General features: G+C 42.2%; 1 protein-coding gene across 4 annotated transcripts in view; it reads left to right on the forward strand.

Moving 5' to 3' along the window:
* The window catches only part of gramd4a (GRAM domain containing 4a), a 75,300-nt gene that overhangs the window by 40,094 nt on the left and 8,903 nt on the right, over positions 1-26,303 (forward strand). For 2 of the 4 annotated variants that reach the window (XM_074625644.1, XM_074625647.1), the window contains 13 exons: positions 9,920-10,040; positions 13,306-13,367; positions 15,457-15,592; positions 16,162-16,187; positions 16,632-16,723; positions 17,978-18,069; positions 19,350-19,398; positions 19,508-19,579; positions 19,672-19,715; positions 19,823-19,932; positions 22,223-22,377; positions 23,598-23,615; positions 24,548-24,692. In XM_074625644.1, coding sequence (XP_074481745.1) covers positions 9,920-10,040; positions 13,306-13,367; positions 15,457-15,592; positions 16,162-16,187; positions 16,632-16,723; positions 17,978-18,069; positions 19,350-19,398; positions 19,508-19,579; positions 19,672-19,715; positions 19,823-19,932; positions 22,223-22,377; positions 23,598-23,615; positions 24,548-24,692 — 1,122 coding nt within the window. Of the gene's footprint in view, positions 1-1,114; positions 1,908-9,919; positions 10,041-13,305; positions 13,368-15,456; positions 15,593-16,161; positions 16,188-16,631; positions 16,724-17,977; positions 18,070-19,349; positions 19,399-19,507; positions 19,580-19,671; positions 19,716-19,822; positions 19,933-22,222; positions 22,378-23,597; positions 23,616-24,547; positions 24,693-26,303 lie in introns of those variants that run through there. The other 2 variants (XM_074625646.1, XM_074625645.1) reach the window with 2 other exon arrangements.

Here is a 26,303-nt window from a genome sequence, read left to right on the forward strand (position 1 = left end):
GTAATGATTCTCCAAAACACTGTATCCATTTTTAATTAACCTCTTAAAAATCTGCCTGCGACAGACCCGGCCGCTATTCTATCTTTCAGAGGTTGTAGACAGCATCATATGGCATCATATGAAACTACAAAACCGAAAGAATCCATCGTTACTAACCCTGTCATACTTGCATGTCACGAAAGAGCTTAAATAACGCTCAGAAGTTGCGCTAAATATGGTGAGGAAAAACTGGCTATTTTCAAAAGGGTCCCTTGACCTCTGACCTCCAGATATGTGAATGAAAATGGGTTCTATGGGTACCCACGAGTCTCCCTTTTACAGACATGCCCACTTTATGATAATCACATGCAGTTTGGGGCAAAGACCAAGTAGATTTTTGCATGCAGTACAAATGTGTTATTTTCACCTTCTCTAAAAATGATATCTGAATATTTCTGCATACGGGGGTCCCTAAACAGTCTTAGTCAGTCTAACAGTCTTAGAATTGCATAAATTGGGTCTCACTGTAAAGCTGAGACTCTTGTGGATCCAATGAGCCCAAATGTATTCATGTGTGATGATGTTAGTCCCCATAGGAGACATTTCACATGATTTTTTTACTCAGATTTGATATATACTATGTGTGTTCTTTATACTTTGACAGTTTTCCTAAAATTAGATTTAAATCGCCTCGCTTACAGTGTCGCGATATATTGAATCATAAACCCTGTATCATGATACGTATCGTATCTCCAGATTCCTGCCAACACACAGCCCTGCTATCTTCCCTTCCACTTCGTCCTCGGTGTCTTGAGTGGCGTGTTAACATCTGCAGATCGGCTGGAGGCCACAAAGCACAGCCTCCCTTTCTGCTCAAGTCAACCAGTATTGTGGCAAACACTGTAGAGAATGGGAACAATGAGAGGCCAAAGCCAAGCAGCTGATTCTCCCTCTCTCGCTCTCTCTCTCTCTCTCTCTCTCTCTCTCTCTCTCTCTCTCTCTCTCTCTCTCTCTCTCTCTCTCTCTCTCTCTCTCTCTCTCTCTCTCTCCCCTTTCTGTCTCTCTTTCTCTGAACCCCCCCCTCCCACCCCTCGGTGCCCCCACCTTCCTTCAATGAAAGGGGCCATTGTCTCTGGCCTGGATTGAACAACTCACACAGTACTTTTCCTTTGAGGTCTTAAAAACTTTGCCTGCTTAGATGAAAAGCGATTCGCTTCGTGTGTGTGTATTTACAGTACTCGTGCACACTCACGGATCCTCACGCACAGAAATAGGAACATGCACAGACCAAACCACATAACACATGGCCACACGTATGTACACAGACCCTCAAATAAAGCCATGCTGACACATGAACATGCATAATGTGTGTGTGTCTGACAGCTCAGGGGGGCTCAGAAATCTCAGATTCCTGGTTCTCTTGGTCTACCGGCCACCCAGCAAAGCCCCACCTCTCTCTCTCTCTCCACCTCAGCTGCCCTCCTTCTCTTTTTACCAAACGCCTGACACACTCAGACCAGCTCCGATCACTGACCATCACTCTCACTGTGTGGAGGCCTTTTCACAACAGTCTCTTGTGTCGCTAGTGAGCGATTAGCACTGAGGAACCTGTCTCTGGACGGGACATGTAGACATGGAGCAGTAGGGTTTGATGGGTTTCGAAGAGGTTCGAGGTCATTATTAGGTAGCAGAGGGTACTAAACAAGTTGGACCGGACCAGGAGAACCTGTAGCCAATGGCTCAATTTCAAGAAAGACCCAAAGCGGCCACGCTGCCGTCCCGCTCGTGCACGAGCGTCCCGGGGTCCGGCCGGATGCACAGACGAATGGCTTTGTGCAGGATGGAGGACTTCACCTTCGACAGCTTCGAGCTGCTTTACACCGGAGCTGTCAATAAGATCAAAAGCCACAAAAGTAACCTCAACCTCAGTAAGTTTGAAAATCAGGAGTTGAAGTTCAACCTAACTATATTGTTCTGTAAACTAGAATAAGATGCTGTAACTGAAGCCTCCGTACATTAGCCAGCCTTGTTTGGCAACAACACTGCTCCGTGTTAGTGCTACGTATTGGCAAGAATCTGGTGATGCAATATGTATCATGATACTGGCGATTCAGTATATTGCGATATATTGCGATACTGTGAGCGAGGTGATAGATTGCCTTTTTTTTTTTAAATACAATTTTAGGAAAACTGTCATAGTATAAAGAACACACTAGAAACACACCGTTTTGGAATAGGCAAAAATAACACATGAAATGTGTGTGCTGCATGAAAAAGTGCATGTTTTTTGCCCCAAACTGCATGTGATTATCATAAAGTGGGCATGTCTGTAAAAGGGAGACTCGTGGGTACCCATAGAACCCATTTACATTCACACATCTGGAGTTCAGAGGTCAAGGGACCCCTTTGAAAATGGCCATGCCATGTTTCCTTTGAATAGTCTGATTTTTAAGAGGTTAATTAAAAATCGCTAGTGTTTTGGAGAATCGATAGAGTATCACAAAACAAAACAAAGCGATACACGTATATTAATATTTTCTTCCACTGTATACACTGTATATTACAGAGTATACAGAGGGGGTACAGTAAACTTCTGTTTTTCATTTGGTCAACCCCAGGGAGATATACAAAATCAATACCAAGGCATTTGATAGCCTTGTGTTTATTGTAATATCAGTCAACATAAATGTGTGTCAGCTCATAAACCCCAGAATGTCAGTACCTTTTAGTCCTCTCCTAGATAACCTTGATCCTACTAGACTAATATTTGCCAACAGAAATATGATCAACCTCAGTACAACTCTATCCAACTAAAAGTCTCCCACAGTGGTGAATCGTGACCATAGAAGCGTACTTACGTCCTCTGTTTTGTGTCATGGTGTCGATTTTGAAAGTTGTGCCATGTAGGGTTTATAAAGGAAGACTCTATTTGACACCAAGGATCCACAACAACAAAATTGACTCTGACATTTTTTCCAAAATCTCACTAAATCCATAAGTTTTGTTATTCCATTCCACCTTTCAGATATTTTGTCTTAAAGGTCCCATATTATGCTCATTTTCAGATTCATACTTGTATTTTGTGTTTCTACTAGAGCATGTTTACATGCTGTAATGTTAAAAAAAAAACTGCATTTACCTCATACTGTCGGCCTGAATATACCTGTATTCACCCTCTTTCTGAAACGCTCCGTTTTAGCGCATTTCGACGGAATTGCGACGAAATTGCAACAGCATTGCGTTACTAGGCAACAGCTTGGGTCCATGTGTACTTCGTGTCAGCTGATTACATTCACACACACTGCAACCAGGAATAAACTGGGACACATTTAGAATGTTTACATTTTAATCTGTGTAAAGGGTCTAAATATTGTATATTTGTGACATCACAAATGGACAGAAATCTTGACAGCTTGTTTCAAATGCAGAGTTTCTGAATACGGGCTGTGTGTATTTCTCTGTATATTGAGCATTTTGGTAGTTTAACAGTATTTATAAAGCACTTAAACCTGCTTTTATAATAAAAAAAACATGAAAATCTCACTTTTTTTTATAATACTACAACTTGACCACCTTCGTCTTCAGACTTTAACCTCATCTGATGCTGAATGTACTGTATTACAAACCAAACAAGACCACATTAGCTCCCCTTGGCTTCAGTCGCCTCCTCATATCGCAATTAACCCTCAACATCTAGCATTTTCTGCTGCTTTCCAACCTTTTATTAGCAGATGATAATGTGTATAACGCTTATCAGATTGATGTTTTTGTGGCATTCTCTTCTCAGAGATTACAGTTGTCATGGAAAGCCTGCATGAGAGAGAAGGTCAGCGCTATTAAAAGTGACATCTCTTGGCGTGGCATTTAGCTAATCCTGTGCTTGTGTTACTGATAAATAGCCTTTAGCTGCTAGTCTTCATAATGGTCAGAGACCCTGTGATCTGGTAACCCAGGAAGAAGTTTTATATATAGATGACGGCAATCCATTTTTAGAAGCGTAGCGTGCGTGTTGACAGTATTATTAATATGCTATCTGATGTAGAGGGCCTCTGTGGAACAGGATTCAACTCCGTCTGTGTCTGACACACATAGCATATTGTGTCATGCTGTGCTGTATCGTACACATCTAACACAGCAGTATGGACTCTTGGAATGAGGCCTCTCTGTTTCTGGTGTTAGGGAGGAAACGGTCTGTGTGGAAGGAAGGAAACTATGGTGGAGAAATGTAAAGGAGTGGAGGGAAATGAAGGGAGTGAGGGTAAAAGGTGAACAGGATCAGGGGCTTTAAGGTATTGACAACTGCAAATGAGTGACGGCGGCATATGAGTGTAGTACATCTAGTATTCACTCTTTATAGCAGCATTATGATTGGTTGGATGTAAATTACGGCTGTGTATTGGCAAGAACTAAAAATCTAATTTTAGGAAAACTGTCATAGTACAGAGAATACATCACCATATGGATCAAATCTGAGTTAAGAAGTTGACTTTTTTTATGCAATCAGAACAGAGGGATGTGCACTTGCATTCATCACAGTCCCTGTAACAGTCCCCCCAACATCATAGCGCTACTTTTTGTACAATCTGAGCCACTGGTTGCAACGAATATTTGCATATAAAGATTAATTAAAAATCTGTAGTGCTTTTGAGAATCAATACAGTATTACAAAACACAATATCGTGACACTCAAGTGTATTGATATTTTGGTGTAAAAAATACAGTTACGTTACTGTAAATCACAAAATGGGACGACAATAGAAAATAGGGATGCACCGATACCACTTTTTTTGAAACCGATTACAAGTACAAGTACTTACATTTGGGTACTCACACTTCTATTTTCAACAGTTGACACCAAAATCTGATATTTACTTTACTAAATAGTTTCTGCTGTCGCATGAGTTGTAGCAATCCTGGAAATATCTTTCTATAATGCAACATGGTCTGCTATTTTTCTGTCTTTCTTTTCAGTTTTCCTGCAATAAGACATTAAGGGATGCACCGATACCACTTTTTTTCAGACCGAGTACAAGTACTTACATTTGGGTACTCTCCGATACCGAGGACCGATACGAGTACTTCTCTGTGCCAAATGACCCTCGTTAACAGCCAGCTGGATGTCCCGCATACGCGGTGCGCCGCGACCGGCTCTAGGTCGGCTTGGAAAGGCTCGGGGCGAAGGTGGCTCGCGGCTGCAGCTCTTTACAAGGCTCCCCGCCCGGACCTCGCCGCACCTTGACGGGACTCCATGCTCCCGGTGCGACTGTCGACTGGGGCGGACCGTCCTTAGTGCGCCCGAACCGCGTCGTGCCGCGGCCCACGTAAAAGGCGCCAGGGGTCTGCGGCGTTGTCGGCAACCCACCCGACCCGTCTTGAAATACGGACCAAGGAGGCTAACGCACGCACCGTCGGGGAGGTGGAGCATGAGGACCCGAAAGATGGTGACGAGAGGTTAACGTCACGCTGCTGTAAAGTGGTATCGGAGCCGTTTTGCGAGTACGAGTACATGAGCATCGTATCGGACCCGATACTGGTATCGGTATCGGTGCATCCCTAATAGAAAATAATGTTGCCTTCCCTTTCATTGAAACCACATTCACATTGAAAACACATAATGCTGTGTGTTGTTTACCGACAGCATGTGATATTAATTTACGCTATTGTTCTTCAATTTAAAGCAATTATCTATTTCTGCATTTTGGAGCACCAACATTTAAAATGGACAACATTTTTTAGCGTGATTAATCTTTGAAACTGCCGTGTGTCTGTCAACCAAAGACTGAAGTAACTTAAAGCTTCAACCAATTCACCATGTTTTTATATTAACAATGGACCAAATGTTGACATGTAATGTGAAAGCGATCGCTCGTAGTAACCCAACAGCAACCTCCGGGGTCTGAGAAGTGAAGCCAATGCTGAAGTGCCCTACACCTTCATTCTTTCTAACAGCCAGCAGGGGGCGACTCCTCTGGTTGCTAAAAGAAGTCTGATTGTATAGAAGTCTATGAGAAAATGAGCCTATTTTTCACTTGATTTATTCCCTCAGTAAACATTGTAAACATGAGTGTATGGTCTCAATCTCTAGTTTCAAGTCTTCTTCAACACAGCATGATGTTCATTTAGTAAATGATGGTTCCATTTAGAGTCAGATAGACCATAAAGCAGGGGATGCTTTAGGGCGGGGCTACCTTGTGGTTGACAGGTCGCTACCACGGCGTTGTCCGGTCTGGGTGTTGTCCGTGTTTTCGATGTAGAACTTTAACCCTTTCACAGTGTGTTTTCAGTTCATGGAAGTTCATTGTAACATTTTGGTTGCCTAAAAGACTAAGCAATAGTAAATGTCTTTTAGCCACAATTTTCTTTGACAGAAAGGACAAAATATGAAGTCTTTTTGTCTGTCAAGTGAGATTGTCATCTGCCACTGCTCACGTTGAGTACAGCGTAAACCACTGGTCTAGTTGTGCCTACACTACCCAGGGTGCATCGCTGCTGCTGCTGTTAAGTCATTTGTCTAATAGGTTTACAGTTGGCTGTGGATCTCCTTGCACAGGGTAACCCAGCCGGCGCTAAGCTGCTTAGCAACCTTTGGCCGGCCTCTCGCTTACTCTTTACGCTCCCACTCTCGCTGTCTTGTTTACATACATAAATACTGTACCATAATAAACACATTCCTATGTTAGCAAATAGAGAGACAGGCTGAGCTGAGCCGGTGGTGTGGGTGAGAGTGTATGAGAAGAGTCATATTACATAGATTGTATCATACTTCTGTTTTCTAAATGAATACCAAACTGTGCCTTACTGCTCTTCTTTCACCAGAAATGCAGAAAGCAGATTATACTAAGTGAGTAGTGTACGTGGGATCTGGAGATCCAGTGTATGTCTTCTCAGCAAGAGCACACGGTGTTGTTGCCGATACTTCAGCTGCAGGAGGTGCTGCCTATGAATGTTTTATTAGCGTTAATGGGAAGAGATAAAGGACGAGTGAGATATGAGATTAGGTGATGAGAAAGAGAAAGAGAAACTGGCAGCTAAATTCATGTAATATGAATCCCCTACTGTACCGTCTGTGTGATGAAATGATCTCAGGGAGATGAGGACGGGGCCAGTTGATATACACCTTCTATACACGTGGATGTAACTTTGTGTGTTTTGAGAAGGATTTAATCTGTTTTTTTGCTCGTTCTTGCCTCATTTTGTCAGTCCATAAATGTGTGCAGGTATTCATTAATTTGTGCCTCGTGCACGTGCACACACTTTTATTGCCTTGTCTCCTCCAATATTCATGTGTCCCTTTTAGTCGGGGGGACAATAGACTGAGAGGAAACACTGCTGATGTTGCACCCCGGGCTTAGAAAGCCCTGATACCTGAAACCACCTAATGCTAGGAGCTGATTGATGATGATGATGAAGGAGGAAGAGTAGGGTGGACGTGAAGGTGAAGGTGAAGGTGGTAGATGGAGTAGAGAGTACATTAATTAACATTAGTTAATGCATTAATACGCCTTAATTAACAGGAACTAAAGTGTCTAGTAAGCATTTACTAATAGTGTTCATGTTAACTACGGTATTAATTTATACATTATTTAATGTTTAAAAAGACATTATTAATATTGGTTAATGCAGTAATAAGCATTAACTAAAGGTTAAGTAATACAATAATAAGCATTAAGTAGCTGTTAACAATTGTCTCTTGTTAACCCTCCGAGACCAACAATAGACCCGTTTTTGGGTTGATACCATTTGTTACACAGATTTGGTGCTAAATTTAACCATTTTTTACCACTTGAGAATTAATAAATATGATCAATAATCCCTCCAAAATACCACATTAAGACACCAAGACCTTGAGGAACACCATAGAAAAAGTCATGCTGTGATTTGGGATCAAAAGATTTTAGACATTTTGAGATTTCTGCAAGAATTGCATTTTTTGGCGATTGGATGGCGAGCACTCAGAAACCCCCTTATTGTCAATCTAGCTAGAAAAGCCATCCATCCTCTGAATGCTCTAGGTCTCTAGTTTGATCCATCCATCCTCTGAATGCTCTAGGTCTCTAGTTTGATCCATCCATCCTCTGAATGCTCTAGGTCTCTAGTTTGATCCATCCATCCTCTGAATGCTCTAGGTCTCTAGTCTGATCCATCCATCCTCTGAATGCTCTAGGTCTCTAGTTTGTGGCTGTAAAGTTTCATGAGGCTGTGGTTATCCTAGAGGTCACCACAGGTCATTTTATACAGTGAGGTCAGGTTTAAAAAAAATGGTGTCACTACAATGAAATGTCTCCTATGGGGACTAACATCATCACGCATGAATACAGTTGAGATCATTGGATCCACAAGAGTCACAGCTTTACAATGATTCCCAATTTATGTAATTCAAGACTGTTTAGGGACCCCAGTATGCAGAAATATTCAGATACACCATTTTAGAATAGGAGACAATAACACATTTATACTGAATGTTTTTTGCCCCAAACTGCATGTGATTATCATAAAGTGGGCATGTCTGTAAAGGGGAGACTCTTGGGTACCCAAAGAACCCATTTACATTCACATATCTGGAGGTCAGAGGTCAAGGGACCCTTTTGAAAATGGCCATGCCAGTTTTTCCTTGTCAAAATTTAGTGCAAGTTTGGAGCGTTACCGATGGACTCCTTAGGTATATATATCTATATCTACCCTCTAGCTCTAAAACTGAACCTGCTACATCCTTGATAAATATATTAATATGTATGTAATGAAGTTCACAGCTAAGTTATTTAATTGAGAGAAAACTGTTTTTATAAATGTTTATTTTCAATAACGGTTAATTAACTTTAGTTAATGCATTAATAAGCCTTAATTAACAGTTAATTAACAGGAACTGAAGTGTCTAGTAAGCATTTTTAACTTAAATTAGTTAATTTTTTAACTAATTTTAATTAATGTACCCAGGGTCTGAAATTAGCTTTCTTCTCTTCCTGCCACTGTGGCAGACAAGTATTTTTTTATCTCTGCCACTCAGAAATTTTATCTGCCACTTTTGAAATCTCTGCGCTAAATGAAGGAATAACATCTTAGATTTGATGTCATTCAATGTACGATATATTTAACATAAAAAAACATTATATACATGGTAAATTACAGAGTTCCAATTACACCGTAGCTTCTGGCCCAATGGTCATTTTGCTGAGCAGACCGTGAACGCCTCATAATAATAACTCGATGGCACCTCCGTTGACGTTAGTAACTCCGCTATTTAACCAAGCAGGACTGTGCTGCCCACCAGCTTCTAACAGATAATGTTACTAACGCTCCTCCTGTTGATTTCAACACAGGTTTGTTGTTCACAGTGTCGCTTTATCAGAGAAAAAATAGGGTGCACCCCCTCAGGTTTAGTAGCGCCATGCTGTTGAGAGCTTTCTTTTCTCTCCGCCTAGTCTCCGGTCCAAAACAAACTGCAACATGATGCAGCACGGGTATGCGTCATTGTGCAACGTAACTGTCAGAAAACATCCATAAGAGGAATCGATAGTCACATAGAGATGAGATGCCAAGAAAGCAGACAGCTACGGTTCTCTATTCCCTTCACTAGCGTTTTCCCTGCCTGCCAAAGTGGCGGATGTCCTGATGATTTCACACGCCACTGCCAACAATTTACCTGCATTTGGCGGGGTGCGGGTGCTAATTTCAGACCCTGAATGTACCCTTATTGTAAAGTGTTACCTTTTAATTATATAGTTATATAGATGAGATCTTCTGCGGGGTAGTGTATCTGAAATGCTGCGTGAAATGTTCCACATAAAGTTTGAATTACCTTCTTCCGTACTCATCAGATGCCTTTTTCATGACCCTGAATGTGTGTGTGTGTGTGTGTGTGTGTGGAGCTCTTCGGGGTCGCACTGTTTTCATATTAAAAATGTGTGATACTGATCTCCAGCTTTATTGTGTTGTTCTCCAGAGGAGGAGCTGAGGAAGCTGCGGGAAGAGACCAATGTGGACTCCCTGCGGCAGGAGCTGGACCGAGAGCGGAGCAAGAGGATAGACCTGGAGCAGAAGATGAACGAGGTGCTCAAGACCAGGTGAGACAAGAAGACAGCGAGCGGAGTCAAAGTGCATGAAGCGGGGCGACAGGAGACGAGGACGGGGAAGTAAATAATAAGGGAACGACAGGAAATGGTGACACAGCACTTTGTAACATTTCGAGTCAGCAGAGTGTATCATCGGTCAAGTCGGATGGGGTGTGTGTCAGTCCCAGTGCTACCCAAGGTTTGGACTATAAATAGAGCAGTAGCTTGGTAGGCGGGGAATTCCATAAGGAGGTGTGTGTGTGTGTGTGTGTGTGTGTGTGTGTGTTTTGACTGAGGAGAGAAAAAAACAGAAACGAGTCATGCGCCGGTTTGCGTCGCCAAGTGAATGCTGTGACACTTTCCTGGTGTCAGGAAAAGCCTGCGCCTCCTGGCACCGAGCGAGGCACCCTTAAACCCAGGGTGTGTATGTACGGCTCTGTGTGTGTGTGTGTGTGTGTGTGTGTGTGTGTGTGTGTGTGTGTGTGTGTGTGTGTGTGTGTGTGTGTGTGTGTGTGTGTTTGTGTTTGTGAGTGATCAGATGATGCTTCTCTGCCTTGCCAATGGGAAATTCCACTGGTGCTCTCCAAGTGATTAGCAGCACAGATACCCGACCTGAAGAATGCCAGAGAGTTCAGGATTTTGTAAGAGGTAAACTAACACACCATGACCTGACTTTTCTCCTGGTAATCCTTCGTCAGCAGCATCCAGCTGGAGAGAAGTAGGTGCTCTCTTTCTGTGGCTAACTATCCAAGTGTTGTTGTTGAGCAAGGCAGTAGAGCTCGGTGACCGTAACGAAAACACTCTGGTTTCACTAGGAAGCTTCCAGGTGTGAACACAGTGTTAAGTGTTTTCAGACCAAGACAAATGACTATTTAGCAACTTTATCTGAATTTTCTGTAGACCACATGAGTAATGGAGAAAATAATCTGATTAATTATGACTCACACTTGTTACCTGTTTTTAGAATGGCCACTAAGGCAGGCTATATGAGAACTTTATTTTACAGGTCCAGAAAGTTCTTTTCAGGAATGTTTAGGGATGCACCGATACCGATACCAGTATCAGGTATCTGGTCCGGTACTGTGTTCATGTACTCATACTCGCAAAACGGCTCCGATACAACATCACCGATACCACTTTACAGCAGCCTGACGTTAACCTCAGTCGGCGCGCGCCGGCCCTCACTTTCATTGCGCCACAGGGTTTTGCTTGCACCCTCTGACTCGCATGTGGCGGCACGACGCGGTCGGGGCGCACTGGGGACAATCCGCCTGGTCGACAGTCGCACCGGGAGCAGGGGGCCCTGTCCCTCCCCGACGGGGAGATAGGGCGCAGCGAGGTCCGGGCGGGGAGCGCTGTAAAGCTGTGGCCGCGAGCCACCTTCGCCCTGAGCCTTTCCAAGCCGACCTAGAGCCGATGGCGGCGCACCGCCTCGTATGCGGGACTCCCCAGCCTGCCGTGTGTCGCTCACACCCTCCAGCTGGCTGTTAATGAGGGTCTTTTGGCACAGAGAAGTACTCGTATCGGTACTCGGTATCGGCAAGTACCCAAATGTAAGTACTTGTACTCGTAATCGGTTTGAAAAAAAGTGGTATTGGTGCATCCCTAGGAATTTTCTTGGAAATGATTATGTTATGTGGTAGTGATTATAGGGAAAATTGAGACATAAGTTGAATAGTTACACTTGCAATTTATTGATCCTCATTGATTGATTTGTAGGGTAGCAGGTTAGTTTCCTGGGTCCAGACCTTTGAATCGGCCCGCTCCACTGAGCTGCTTCGTCTGGCATCGTGACATCAAACCGTGGTTTCTTGTTTAAAAAGCAATTAAACCAATGAACGCCACGGGGGATTAGCCAATTATCAAATCAGTGCCACAGGTGGGACTAACGCTGTTGTCAAGCTGTGCGCCGCAGACGACATGTCTTCTCAATTAGGGATGTCACTAGAACCGATACTTTGGTGCCAAAATTCAAAAAGTGTGACAGTCTTTCCTACAGCTCTGCAGGTACCAACCGGGCTGAGACTAACGGCGTCCCGGTGTCCCGGCGTCCCGGGGATGATTGAAAACGCACCCTGTTTTATCCCCTGATAGCGCTACATTGCAAACAACAAATCTGTGTTGAAATCAGCTGGACGAGAGCTAGTTAGCGTTAGCTGTTAGCTCCGTGCAGGACTGTGCGGCTTACCGGCTGCTAACAGCTAACGCTAACCAGCTCTCATCCTGCCGCTGACATGAAATAATCCAGTTGTCTGAAGGAGATGTTTTCACAGCAATATAAAACAGATAATAGAGAGTATTATGAGCTGTTCAACTTACTAACAGAAACCTATATGGCTACACACCAATGTCGACCTTCCGTCAGATTCAGACGGATACGTTGGTTCCTAGTGATTAGAAATTGGTTAGAATGAAGGCGATGTCAGACTGAAGATGGAAACGGAGTGTAACCAGTTGTCTGATATCAACTGGTTAACTGAAAATGCAAAAATGTGATATTTGTCTACAGACAAGCATCATTCAACACACTGTATATGAAGATAATGTTATTTATCGTCATAGGAAATTATTAGGAAAATAAGAAATCCTTTAAAATGAAACATTACCATCTTATTTGTTGAAGCCCGAACTTTTAAGGACAAAGGATTGCTTTGTTTTTTTTAGAAATATCAACACACTATTTCTTTTTAGAGCAGGCTTTTATTGGCCATTAACATGATATATGAGTAGCATTAAACTATAAAGATGAAAGGGCACCAACGCTTGCCAAAGCCAATAATCTCTCCGTATGCCGGTTCATCTTTTGATTGATTTTTTTTTTCCTGCATTTCCACCTATTTATGGCAATATTTATGGAGACATTTGAATAGAATTGGCTTGAATTGTTTGGCAAATCCTCCAGCAAAATGTTAAGCTAATGTGCGAGATAAGTTCCTAGGTTAGTAGTGTATGCTTTCTTAGTCTCAGCGTAGGATCTTTTTTTCATTTTTGATTGTCCAAAAATTTTTTGTTTTTGTTGGCACCTGCTATGAGATTCTACCAGTGAGATTATTGACTTCACAACGGCAGATCGAGACTGAGATAGTTTCTCCTCATTCTGTCTCCATCCCCGTATGTCTAATCTAATCTAATTCTTCCGACAGTAGATTCACCACATGTTAAAAACACAAACTGCCTGAGACATGCCTCCAGTGGGACTGCAGCTCTGACAATAAGAGAAGTGAGACTAGAACACTTGACAAATCTTTCCGCCTTCTCTCTTTTCTTTCCTCTTCAGGCTGGAGGACTCTCCGCCACAGCCTCCCCGGAAACAGCAGTCGCCCTCTAACAATGGAACAGGTACAGTACAGTAAGCCCCCGGAGGAAGAGTGTGTGAGAGAGTGTGAGTCCAGGGGGACTGACAGGAAATGAGCTGGGAAGGAAGATTTTGACGTCTTCAGAGTGTGGGAGTAAATCAACAGGACTGTTTGTGTGTGTGCGCAGGCGTACAGAGGAGGGAGGTTTGGATGTAGGATGTGTGCGGCGGAGTGCTCGACAGGAACAGAACAGTGTGTTGAGCGTCGGAAGTGTTGGCGGGTTACTGTAGGACACACAGCAGTGTGTGTGTGTGGCAGCAGAAACACATACTGACACGGTGCTTCCTGGGTGGTGTGCAATTAGTTGTGTCAAGACCGAGAAAGCAACAACAAAAACCACATTAAACAACAAGTCTTCTGCTAGAGAGGTTAATTGATGTCAGTACTACAGATCTGCGCTGATGTGTTTAAGATATGTCTGTGAGGGAAGAGGGGAGCTCATTAATGCAGTATAGTAGTCAGTGGGTTCGGTTGTGTTTGCTTTTTTTTTTGGACTGAATAACAACTATGACAATACCAGTCGTAGTTTGACTTCCAACACCCCTGTGTGTATGTGTGTGTGTGTGTGTGTGTGTGTGCGCGCGTGCGTGCGTGCGCGTGTGCGGAAAGGGATGGAGGGAGAGAGACAGAGCGGCTAATTTTGGAAAATGGGTTATGATTGTAGATCACTTCATCTAGGGCAGACAGCGGTGCTCTAACTAGTGTTGGAGGTGTGTGTGTGGGTGTCAGCGTGGATGGATTAAGAGTGTGTGTGTGTGTGTGTGTGTCTGGATAAAAGGGCAGAGCGAGAGTGAGTATAATCTGTTAGGAAAAGGAGAGAGGATGAACAGAGTAATTTGGGCTGATGGGAAACTGTGTAAACTACAAATTAAAGTGGCTTCAAAACTGAATGTCATCAGCACAATATTACATTCTCTTGTTTAAAACGGTGTGTATTTATCCTCTCAGTGACGCAGCGTGCTTCTTGTTCACACGGTCGTTAGTGTAGCCGTTACATCAGAGCAGCTAAGGGGGGTGTTCTTTGCTTAGGGGCTCCTCAGTGTTAGTAATTGACCGTTTGCTAAGCCCCCTCGCCCCTCCCCCCCCTCCCAGGTGGTGGCTACAAACAGGTTAGAATGCTAAAAGACTGAGGCTAAAGCTACATGTCCCTGCATCCTCACCAGTTGATGATCCATTTAGAAGACATGGAAATAAAGGAATGACAATTAGGGATGCACCGATACCACTTTTTTTCAGACTGAGTCCAAGTACTTACATTTGGGTACTCTCCGATACCGAGTACCGATACGAGTACTTCTCTGTGCCAAAAGACCCTCGTTAACAGCCAGCTGGATGGTGTGAGCGACACACGGCAGACTGGGGAGGCGACTGGCTCTAGGTCGGCTTGGAAAGGATCGGGGCGAAGGTGGCTCACAGCTTTACAGCGCTTCCCACCCTGGACCTCGCCGCACCGTGACGGGGCTCCCTGTTCCCGGTGCGACTGTCGACCGAGGCGGACTGTCCTCAGTGCGCCCCAACCGCGTCGTGCCGCGGCCCACGTAAAAGGCACCAGGGGTCTGTGGCGTTGTCAGCAACCCACCCGACCCGTCTTGAAACACGAACCAAGGAGTCTAACGTGCACGCGAGTCAGAGGGTGCAAGCAAAACCCCGTGGTGCAATGAAAGTGAGGGCCGCCGCGCACCAGCTGAGGTGGGATCCCGGCCCAGCGGGGTCAGGCACCCCACTAGCCCGTCTCGCCCGCACCGTCGGGGAGGTGGAGAGTGATCGGTGCGATAGGACCTGAAAGATGGTGACGAGAGGTTAACGTCACGCTGCCGTAAAGTGGTATCGGTGCTGTTGTATTGGAGCCGTTTTGCGAGTACGAGTACATGAGCACAGTATCGGACCCGATACCCGGTACCGGTATTGGTATAGGTGCATCCCTAATGTGAACAAATCCATTATTGTTGTTGAAGGGAATCCAAACATATGTGCCTCTGCTGCAACAACACAAGTTGTTGGAAATTGCTCCAATTCGGTGAACTCTTCAAACCCTAATCTAAAGCAGACACCCTGTTTGTTGTGTCCAGCAGATAAACAGCAGAAGGAGGTGTGGAGTTCGCGGCTGCAGAAGTGGCTGCACGAGCGCTTCGGGGTTTACATCGAAGACTTCCGCTTCCAGCCGGAGGAGAGCACCGTGGAGGCCGAGGAACCGCTAAGTGCTAAAAGGTGGGTGAGAGTTGCTGTGGAATAGAACATGAAGTATCTGTCCTCAGGTATCGATCCTGTGTGTGTTCAAGGAGACGGGCTAGTCAGACAGCAGCTCGGGAGTACTGAAGGTGTGCAGCCAAACAGCAGTTGTCTTGATTGTGTCACATTAGTCTGGATTTTTTTTTTTTTACATTCATTGCTTTTTTTTTTACCTTGAATGTGCACTTTAGATAATAATCAAATTCATATTGTGGCATATGTACCTTTGACATGTGCTAACAATGCATCGTAGCTGACTCACCGCTCTCTGAACGGTTCACTCGCTGTACGTCGGGTTGCTAGATGACGTGCTTTCAGGTCAGGCTTTATTCTGCAGAGAGAGGGGAAGCTGGAAACACTTTTCAAATTCATTTTCCTCTGTTCCGTCTTTCTCTCCTGCTTTATAAAGGCGAGTGAGTCACGCCAGACTGATGAAGGCCAAAGTGTCACCACCTCCTCCTCCTCCTCTAGCTCATAAAGCAGCTTCTTCTTTGTGTGTTTAGAGCATCTGCTTGTTCTGACCTTCACTGTTTGTGTTCCCCGTCCAGGTTAACAGAAAATATGAGGCGACTCAGTGAGTATTCAAAACACACACAAACAAACCTAGAAAACTCTGATAGAAGCACAGTTCAAATAGTGACTCTGCTGTCAGTACAGCATTCATGTTTGGAGCAGTTGTTTACTCCTCAGTAGCTTCTACAGAATGCTGTAATGATGGGATATTGTACTAGTTCCACTACCTGTCTTCTGCACATGATTTTCAATTACACACTTAGACATTACCTTGAATTTGAATGAACTTAAAGTACACTTTGACCACCCATAACTGTTTTTTTTAAGTAAGAAATGTCCATCTAGAAAAACAAAAATACTCCCTGTACGGTTACAAATTATTTCATCCTTTTCAGTGCCTTGAAATCAGTATTGATACGCAGAAAATAGACGTAATCAGGCACAGTGCCACTATGTATTTGTCCTAAACCACGATGAATATTTCCCTCTACTCTTGTGTTTTTAGAGCGAGGAGCCAGACCCGTCACCAACTTCTTAAGGAACCTCTCCGCCTTATCTAATTGGCACTCCGTCTACACCTCAGCTATTGCCTTCATTGTGAGTTTACACCTTTCTTATTCGTGACTGCTAACACATTACTCTATTACGCTGAACTGTGTGCTGTGTTGAGTTTAACGTAGGGCTGTCAATCCATTCAAAAAGTTAATCACGATTAATCGCAAATGAATCGCACATTTGTATACTGTTCAAAATGTCCCTTAAAGGGAGATTAGTCAAGTATTTAATACTCTTATCAACATGGGGGTGGACAAATATGCAAATGTATGTATATATTTATTATTGGAAATCAATTAACAACACAAAACAATGACAGATATTGTCCAGAAACCCTCACAGGTACTGCATTTAGCATAAAACAATATGCTCAGATCATAACATGGCAAACTGCAGCCCAACAGGCAACAACAGCTGTCAGTGTGTCAGTGTGCTGACTTGACTATGACTTGCCCCAAACTGCATGTGATTATCATAAAGTGGGCATGTCTGTTAAGGGGAGACTCTTGGGTACCCATAGAACCCATTTACATTCACTGATCTGGAGGTCAGAGGTCAAGGAACCCCTTTGAGAATGGACATGACTGTTTTTCCTCGCCAAAATGTAGCACAAGTTTTTTTAGCGTTCTGCATTATTTAGCCTATGGTTGGTACCAGTGGATTCCTTTGGGTTTTTAAGTTTCATATGATGCCCGTATCTTCACTCTAGCTTGAAAACTGAGCCGCTACAACCTTGCGTTAGTTGCGTTAAAATGAATTTGCATTAACACGTTATTATCACGTTAACTTTGACAGCCCTAGTTCTAAGCTTTAATAGACTAGAGAGTGAGATGTATAAATTGACTGATGATCCCCGTTTGGTTGTACATGTTGATTTCTGCTCCACGGTGACATATTACTGTACAGCGGTTCTGCTGAGGACCGCAGAGGTCTAATCAGATCTTCATTAATGTCCACAGTCTGTGATAATGATCCCACTCTAATGCTGACAGGTGGCTTTAATGGCATCTTCTACCAGCATTATATCGCCCCAAAATGAAAGGCTTCAAGTCAGTGGGAATCTTTATGTTATCAGTTTGTCTTTCTCGCATGCATAAAGCCACACAGAGGTCTGTCGTATGAAGCTTGGTGGTCAGATTCTTTCGATTCAGCTGCATTATGGGCTGAAAGAATTCAAATGTTTAAATCAATCTGACCTCAGTCCTGCAGGACATTGAATTGAATACATAATAATGGTAAATGTAGCTCTGTAAACCAAATATCTAAAGTTGTGCTGTGTTTCCTTTTTGCCTGCAGATCTACATGAATGCTGCTTGGCATGGCTGGGCCATTCCCATGTTACTCTTCCTGGCTATCCTGCGCTTGTCCTTAAATTACCTCATCGCCAGGTAAAAACATTTCTCTTCCCTGAGTAGACGGATATTAGAGGAGCTCAAACAAGAGCGTTTCAGACAGAGGGTGAAAAACAGGTGCTGCAGCACAGCTGGTATGAGAAGAATGATGTTCTAGTACAGGAGTCAGCAACCTTTACTATCAGAAGAGACATTTTAGGCAAAAAAAAAAAAAAAAATCTGTCTGGATCCGCAAAACATTTGAGCATTATGATGAAGGTAACACAGTTTATAGTCTAAGTATATAAAGTATGTAAAGTATATAAGTCTAATGCAGTGAGGGCCAAAGAGCTAATGTACTACGGAGTATTAGGGCCACATTGAGGGAAAAAACATCTGAGATTTACAGAATAAAGTCATAATATTAGGAGAAAAAAAGTCAGAATATTACGAGAATAAAGTCATAACTTAACATACAGTATGTATGTAACATACAGTATAATATATATACTAATATTATGACTTTATTCTCATAATACTACGACTTTTTTTCTCGTAATATTATGACTTTATTCTCGAAATCTCAGATTTATTTTTTTCCCCTCAATGTGGCCCTAATACTCCATGGTACCATAAACCTACAACAATGATAAATAAAAATAAAAATGTAAAAAAAGAAAACAGTTATTCATTTCCACTAATTCTTTTATAAACCCTCAGGGAGCCACTAGAGAGGAGCTAAAGAGCCGCATGTGACCCCTGTTCTAGTAGAAACCCAAAATACAAGTATGCACCTGAAAACAAGCAGAATAGGTCATCTTTAAGATGTTTTCATCTGTGAGAAGTATTTCCTGTGTGCTTTGTGTAATAAAACGTTATTAAACTGAACCACTGAGGACACAGCTGTGCTGTTGGTGAACAGATGTCCACTGCTGACCTCTTGTCACTGTGCGAGCCACACACAACCATCAATCTACTGCAGCAGATGTGTGTTGATGATAATGGGCAGACTTTTTCAAAACATGCACACATGCCAGCGTTTATGATCATTATTATTGTTGCTACAGGACACCAGTACGTCACAGCAAACACTCCTGATTGTGCCCACCGCTGCAGACGGACAAATATAGATTACGTTATAAAAACATCAACAAAATAATCTAAAGTGGGGCGTTTTGATGATCACTATGATCACATCTGTCTTGACTTGGACTATCAAACTGGGACACCTTAAAAGTGATGCAGGTTATAAAGATGTTGGAGACACAAGCTGTAGAGGTTAAAGAGAGAAAAAAACCCTCATCAATATGTACATTCTTCTTCTTCCTATCTTCCAGAGGTTGGAGGATCCAGTGGAGCATTGTGCCTGAGGTCTCTGAACCCATGGTAAGACCACTTCACACCTCCTGTTTAACTGCTTCCTGTTTCTGTGTCAGGAGGAAATCATATGTATCAGTGGAGGTTACTTATTAACTGTTGTCTTTGTCCTGTGCAGGAGCCTCCAAAGGAAGACTTGACTGTATCTGAGAAGTTCCAGCTCGTACTTGACGTTGCACAGAAAGCACAGGTACAACAGCGCTCATGCTCCCTCTTAACATCAGTTTACACAGATAGTGAAACGGCAGCGGTTCACACAATGTGCTTAAACTCTCCTTACAGAACCTGTTTGGTAAAATGGCGGACGTTTTGGAGAAGATAAAGAAGTAAGTTTAAAAAATGTTAAGGCTCAAGTCAAATAGTATTTATTCTACTTAAATAAACAGACTTATATTTCCCTTCTTTCTTGTCTGCGTGTGCATTTATCTGTCAGCCTCTTCATGTGGGTGCAGCCGGAGAGCACCCGGAAACTCTACATCTGCCTGTGGTTGACTTTCATCACTTCCTGCGTCCTGCCATATAAACTAATGGGCTTCATGATGGGTGAGAGACAAAGCTGCTTTATCCTCCTGACATGCAGTACTCTGCATACTGCATTGGCCCTTGAAAGAATGCAAATACTTATACTCAATCCAGTGCACACAAACAAATGCATTCATGCAGCACTTGTGTAACTGTTCTCCTTCTCCCTGTGAGGGGCAGCTGCAGGCTACTGGCTCGCCTATCTGGCAATATTAGCTCCTGCTTTTTCTTGTCAACAAAGTGTTTCCAAAGTTCCGTGGGCTCATACTGTATGTCCTGAGAAGATGCTTAGAGCAAAACTGTTAATACAATGTTCATTCAGCCAGCTAAGTACAGCTGTCACTTCTCATGTGAGGCCTAAATACATTTCTTTATACTGTGAATGATGTGACAATAATGTTCTGTAATCAAATTTGGCAGGTAATAGTCACCAACAGTTGTTACGTAACAAATTTGAACTTATCTCAACATCTATTGGGCGGATTGGCATGAAAGGTTTTTACAGAAATTATTTTTGCCCAGAGGACGAATCTAACTGACGTTAGTGATCCCATGGTTTTTGTAGTTCTGAGTGAAATGTCTCGACAACTTGTTGTTATATTCTCAATGCGCAGTATAATCTTCTCATGACCTACTGTGTAATCATACAACCGTCGCGATGATGCGAACGCTCGCAAGTCGTCAACACGGGTATCTTTCATGGAGGACGGAACCTGCCAAAGACAAAAATTTATAAATAAATGACTCGATGAATGAATAAATATCCAATTAAATGTACCAAAAATAATACTAAAATGAAATATAGGCATTAATTTGTAAAATGTGACATAAATTGATATTTCTGCTTTATTTTTTTTCCCTATCTTGTATTATTTACCCTATCCGTTTACTTTTATTTATTTTTTATTAAATTTTACATATATTTATTTTTTGTAGTGTTTATTTTAAATATATATTTATTTAAATGTATTATATATTTATTTAAATGAATTTATTCATTGCGAAATTGTATGTTTTTATTTATGTATTTATTTCTACATTATTTTTCCTTTGCATATTTTATCAATGAATTAATGTCTACATTTATTTTTAATATTATTTTGTATATTTAATGGCATATTTATTTAGTTATCGAGTCATTTATTTATTTATTTTTATTAACTTTTACATTTATTTATTTATTAAATTAATAAATGTATTTATTTAAATGTATTATGTTTATTTACATGTATTTATTTATTATTAAATTGTATGTCTTTATTTATTTTTGCATGTTTTTACCTTTGCATATTTTATCAATTAATTAATGCCTATATTTATTTTTAATATTATATTGGTACATTTAATGGCATATTTATTCATTTGTCGAGTTGTTTATTTATTTATTTATATATTCATTAATTTTTTATTTTGGCAAGTTCCATCCTCAATAATCTTTCCCATCTCTAACATACGTCCCATATACTATGAACGTATGCCTCACAGCGCCGATAGCATGGCTGACCACTCTTTTTCTTGTTCTTTCAATCTTTATTAGTACTGTAATTCTTGTAATTCTCTATTTGTCTTGGTACTGAATTGGACAACTAGTTTACTAACACATAAAATCAATAAATTGCATATTATTTAAGTGGCCCATTGTTTCATCAAAGCTCTGATAGGATCAAAACTCTTTAGATAAGTTTGTTGTTTGGATTCAGTGTTCAGACATTACTGTAACAAAAGCATTCAAAGTCATTGTTGGCGACCACATTCTGCATTTTTGGTGTTTAGTAACTCTCACTGTTGTTCCTGTGTTGTTCTGGTGTTGTTCTTGTGTTGCTCTTGTGTTGTTCTTGTGTTGTTCTTGTGTTGTTCTTGGCTATCGAAGTGAGTTTAGAGTCTTTTGTCCCCATTTCACCCTGCTCTGCTCTAATATATCCAACATAATTCAAGGCTTGTTTCTGATAGTGAAGAAAGACAGACATCAGTCCCAGACACTTTATGAATAGACATTTAAAAGTTGAGCTCTTTTCAATACGTGTGATTAAAAAAACTATTGAAATGTGGATGATCTTAAAAGGGAAATTGAATAATGTGAAAGCTACAGAAGTCTGCGCCATAAAAGGTAGTGAGATTTAAAATGATAAAAGGCTTTTTGAACTGAAAAAAGGAAGGCCTTAAAAAGTATTTGGATTATTTGAGGATGTGGTAAGGAGGAAGAGACAGTTTTCCATGACCTTTTTTTTATGATAACCTCTTCTTCTATATCAGTTTTTTCATCCTTATTCTGCGTTTGTTTTCTCCCTTCCTCGCTCTCTCTCCTGTCCAGGCCTGTACGCCGGTATCAAGTTCTTCATCATAGATTTCCTGTTCAAGAGCTGTCCGAAGCTGCGGGACAAGTACGACACGCCCTACATCGTGTGGAACAGCCTTCCCACGGACCCTCAGCTCAAAGAGAGGACCAACGCCACTGTGTCGCGGCGGGTAAGGAGGCAGAAACACAAACATATATACACATCTGTATCAGCTCTTTGCCGTCCCTCTCCCTTCATTACCTCCTCTCTCAGGCTCTTGCTTTCCCAAACTAAGTCTTAAGTGGCATAAACATATAAACACACACAGACCATCCAACACAGCTTAGTCTGAATCCTGTCAGACAAAATATGTTCAAAATACATGAGGATTATTACAGCTACCCTAATTCTTTGTTTAAGCTTTCCCTGTTAAAGGGATAGTTTGCGTGTTTCTCCGTGGGGATGTATGGAGTACTTCTCCATAGTCAGTGTATTACCTACAGTAGATGACGGTCAGAGCCCCCAGTTTGGAGAAGCAGACCGGAGTTACCACACGGAAGCAAAGTAATGTTCTGATGTGGACGGGGCCGGCAGCAAAACGGATTTTAGCCACCTAAAAGAAGGCTCACCTTAAAATATCAATATTAGTTTAAGTGTACGCTATATTTAGAATATATTCACAGCTTCACCTTGCCGTCAGACAGCCCTTTCCGACGGGAATTGAAGTCGTTGTATCCATCTATGCTCTCGCCAAACTGGAGAGTCTGGTTGCTTTGGCGAGAGCACAGTCAACGGTTTCCTGTCAGTAACGGCAAGGTCAACCGTCCACAGCAGGACATCACTTTGCTTCCGTGTGGTAACTCCTGTCTGTTTCTCCAAACTGGGGGCGTGCTGACCGTCATCTACTGTAGGTAATACATCGACTATGGATGAGTACCTCATACAACCCCACTGAGAAACACCCAAACTATCCCTTTAAGCTAAAGTTGACCAAGAATACCTATAGGAGCTTTGAATCGTGTGAATTCATGTTATTGCCATATAACTAACCAGCTAATTTAGCAAGAAAGCTAATCTTCATCACATGTTAAAATACCAAAAAATTTCTTCATCAACACAAGGTAGAAAGTCAGGTGTGCTACAAATAACGTGATTCCTATAAGGACTGAAGAACATTTATATTTGGAGATAGAGACGTCCTTCAACTGTAGGTCAGGTTGAATCTTTCATTTCATCCATCCCCCCCCAAAGAGAAAAAAGACATCAATAACGTATGAAAACAGCCTCCCTCCTGTCAATAATCCATCAGCCGCTCACGTGTATGCGTCTCTGTCATGTGTAGGACTGAGTGTGTGAGCATGTGTTGGTGGCATCAGTCACAGGTGTGCTCTGTCGTTTTCTCTCTCTCAGCTCTCTGGCACTGAGAAGGTAGGGACTCTGGTGTGTCTCCCTTTGGTTCCTCTGCTGCGGCCGGGTGTGCCGCAAGCTCACCTCAAAGCGTGTGTGTGTGTGTGTGTGTGTGCGTGCGTGTGTGTGTGTGTGTGTGTGTGTGTGTGCGTGCGTGCGAGATGTGTGACACATCTCAGGACTAGCAGTATTTGTAGACAGAATGGATCAAAAGGTCATGATACTACTATGTTTTAACATTACTTTGAATTCTTTCATCCATTTACACACTTCAAATGTAAAAATAATTCCCAGATCGTTGACGTTTTTGATCCATTGACACAGATGTTTCTTGAGAAGTAGCAGTGTGTTTACTGAATAGTTCAAATGCACATAGAGTAGCCCCTCGACCACTGTACAGTACTTTCATATTAGCTCCTTCCCTTTCCCCATTACACATAGTCATTAATCCTGAAACATCATTGTTGGTTTTTAAATGTCAGCTGACTTCAACACTCTTACTGTAACTTACTGTAACTTCTATGGACGACTGAACAGCAAAAAAGACCTAAACATGTAAATCCAGGTACATTTCTAGTCTGATTCTACTAACCGATAGAAACTGTTGCTATGTCCGCTGAGTGAATGACGGCCTCACTCTCTGCTTTGCACGTCACACCTGAGCCTGCTGCAGAGAATGCAGAGCAGCACTTAATGCAACACCCAAAGTTGAGCTGTTTTAGTTTTGGCCACTTTTTTCTCGCCAGCTCTGGAACACTGTTGTGTGGAGATACTTTGCTTTTAAATATTGATATCTCTCCTTCCTCCTTTCCCCTCATCATCACATTCATTCTCCCTCTCCTATCCCTCTCTCTTCCTCCTCTCCCACATGCCCCCTTTCGTCTCCTTCATGGCGTTTTACTTCCATCATCCTGTCTGTTTTTCCTCCTCTTCCTCCTCCTCCATCTCTCCAGGTTCAGCCGGTGGTTTCTCGGAGCAGCCTCGCCACCATCCCGTGCGGGGTGAGCAGGGAGGAGGAGACGGGTCGCTCCCACAGCACCAAGAAGGGAGCCTTCCATGAGATCTTCAGCCTGTCGGAGTCAGAGCGCCCTCTGGCGGGTGAGGGGACTTACTGCAGCACAAAATAAAGCCCATCATGTACCTGTTTTCATTTGGAGTGGGCCAAATATCCACAATTCTGCATTCTGCATTCTCATTAATTTCTTTAACCTTTATTTATTAACCTTTATTAAACCAGGTTTAGAGCCAGTGAGATTAAAATCTCTTTTTCAAGAGCGACCTGGCCATGAATGGTAGCAGTACAAACAGTTTCATACACACACATTAAAAACCAATAGATCAGCTCAAAGGTGCCGTACAGTAAAAGTGCAGGAAACCCATATTATCCTATTTCAATCAAAACAAGTACAATTATTGATAGAGTCTGTTTCTATAGATTTCACCATGCCTTTAAATTCATTTAGAGGGACTAGGTCCTGGAGTTTAAGTTCATTTAGAGTGACTAGGTCCTGGAGTTTAAGTTCATTTTGCAGGTTATTCCATGATGATGGTGCAGAAAACATAAAGGCCTTCTTTCCCCACTCAGTCCGAACTCTGGGAACAGTCATAAGCATCGTGTCCTGAGACCGTAACTAATAATAATATCCATGTTTTCTGGTTAGAAAGACAGATAAATAACAGGGGAGTCTACCCAGAATGGCCTTATAGATAAAAACATACCAATGGCTAAGCCAACGTATTGACAGAGCAGGCCAGTTTACTTTGGAGTACAACATCCAGTGATGAGTGAGGGCTCTACAGTTTGTAATGAACCTTAAAGCACCATGATATACAGTATCCAACATATGGAGACAACGGACTGATGCATTCATGTAAAGCAGATCACCGTAGTCAAGAACAGGCAAGAACGTCGCTTCAACCAGTTTCTGTCTGACATCAAGAGAAAAACAAGACTTGTTTCTAAAATAAAAACTTAAATTTCAACTTTTTCACCAGACTCTGTATATGAGGTTTAAAAGAGAGGTGGTCATCAATTAAAAATCACAAGTATTTGTATGTGGAGACTAGTATTTGTATGGGGAGACTAGTATTTGTATGTGGAGACTAGTATTTGTATGGGGAGACTAGTATTTGTATGTGGAGACTAGTATTTGTATGTGGAGACTAGTATTTGTATGGGGAGACTAGTATTTGTATGTGGAGACTAGTATTTGTTTGGGGAGACTAGTATTTGTATGGGGAGACTAGTATTTGTATGGGGAGACTAGTATTTGTATGTGGAGACTAGTATTTGTATGTGGAGACTAGTATTTGTTTGGGGAGACTAGTATTTGTATGGGGAGACTAGTATTTGTATGGGGAGACTAGTATTTGTATGTGGAGACTAGTATTTGTATGTGGAGACTAGTATTTGTATGTGGAGACTAGTATTTGTTTGGGGAGACTAGTATTTGTATGGGGAGACTAGTATTTGTATGTGGAGACTAGTATTTGTATGGGGAGACTAGTATTTGTATGTGGAGACTAGTATTTGTATGGGGAGACTAGTATTTGTATGGGGAGACTAGTATTTGTATGGGGAGACTAGTATTTGTATGGGTAGACTAGTATTTGTATGTGGAGACTAGTATTTGTATGGGGAGACTGGTATTTGTATGGGGAGACTGCCTCAATTTGCACAATTGAGCATCAATCTGTTCTTCAGGTTGA

This window comes from Sebastes fasciatus, chromosome 23, assembly GCF_043250625.1.
Source record: "Sebastes fasciatus isolate fSebFas1 chromosome 23, fSebFas1.pri, whole genome shotgun sequence".
NCBI classification, from domain to species: domain Eukaryota; kingdom Metazoa; phylum Chordata; class Actinopteri; order Perciformes; family Sebastidae; genus Sebastes; species Sebastes fasciatus.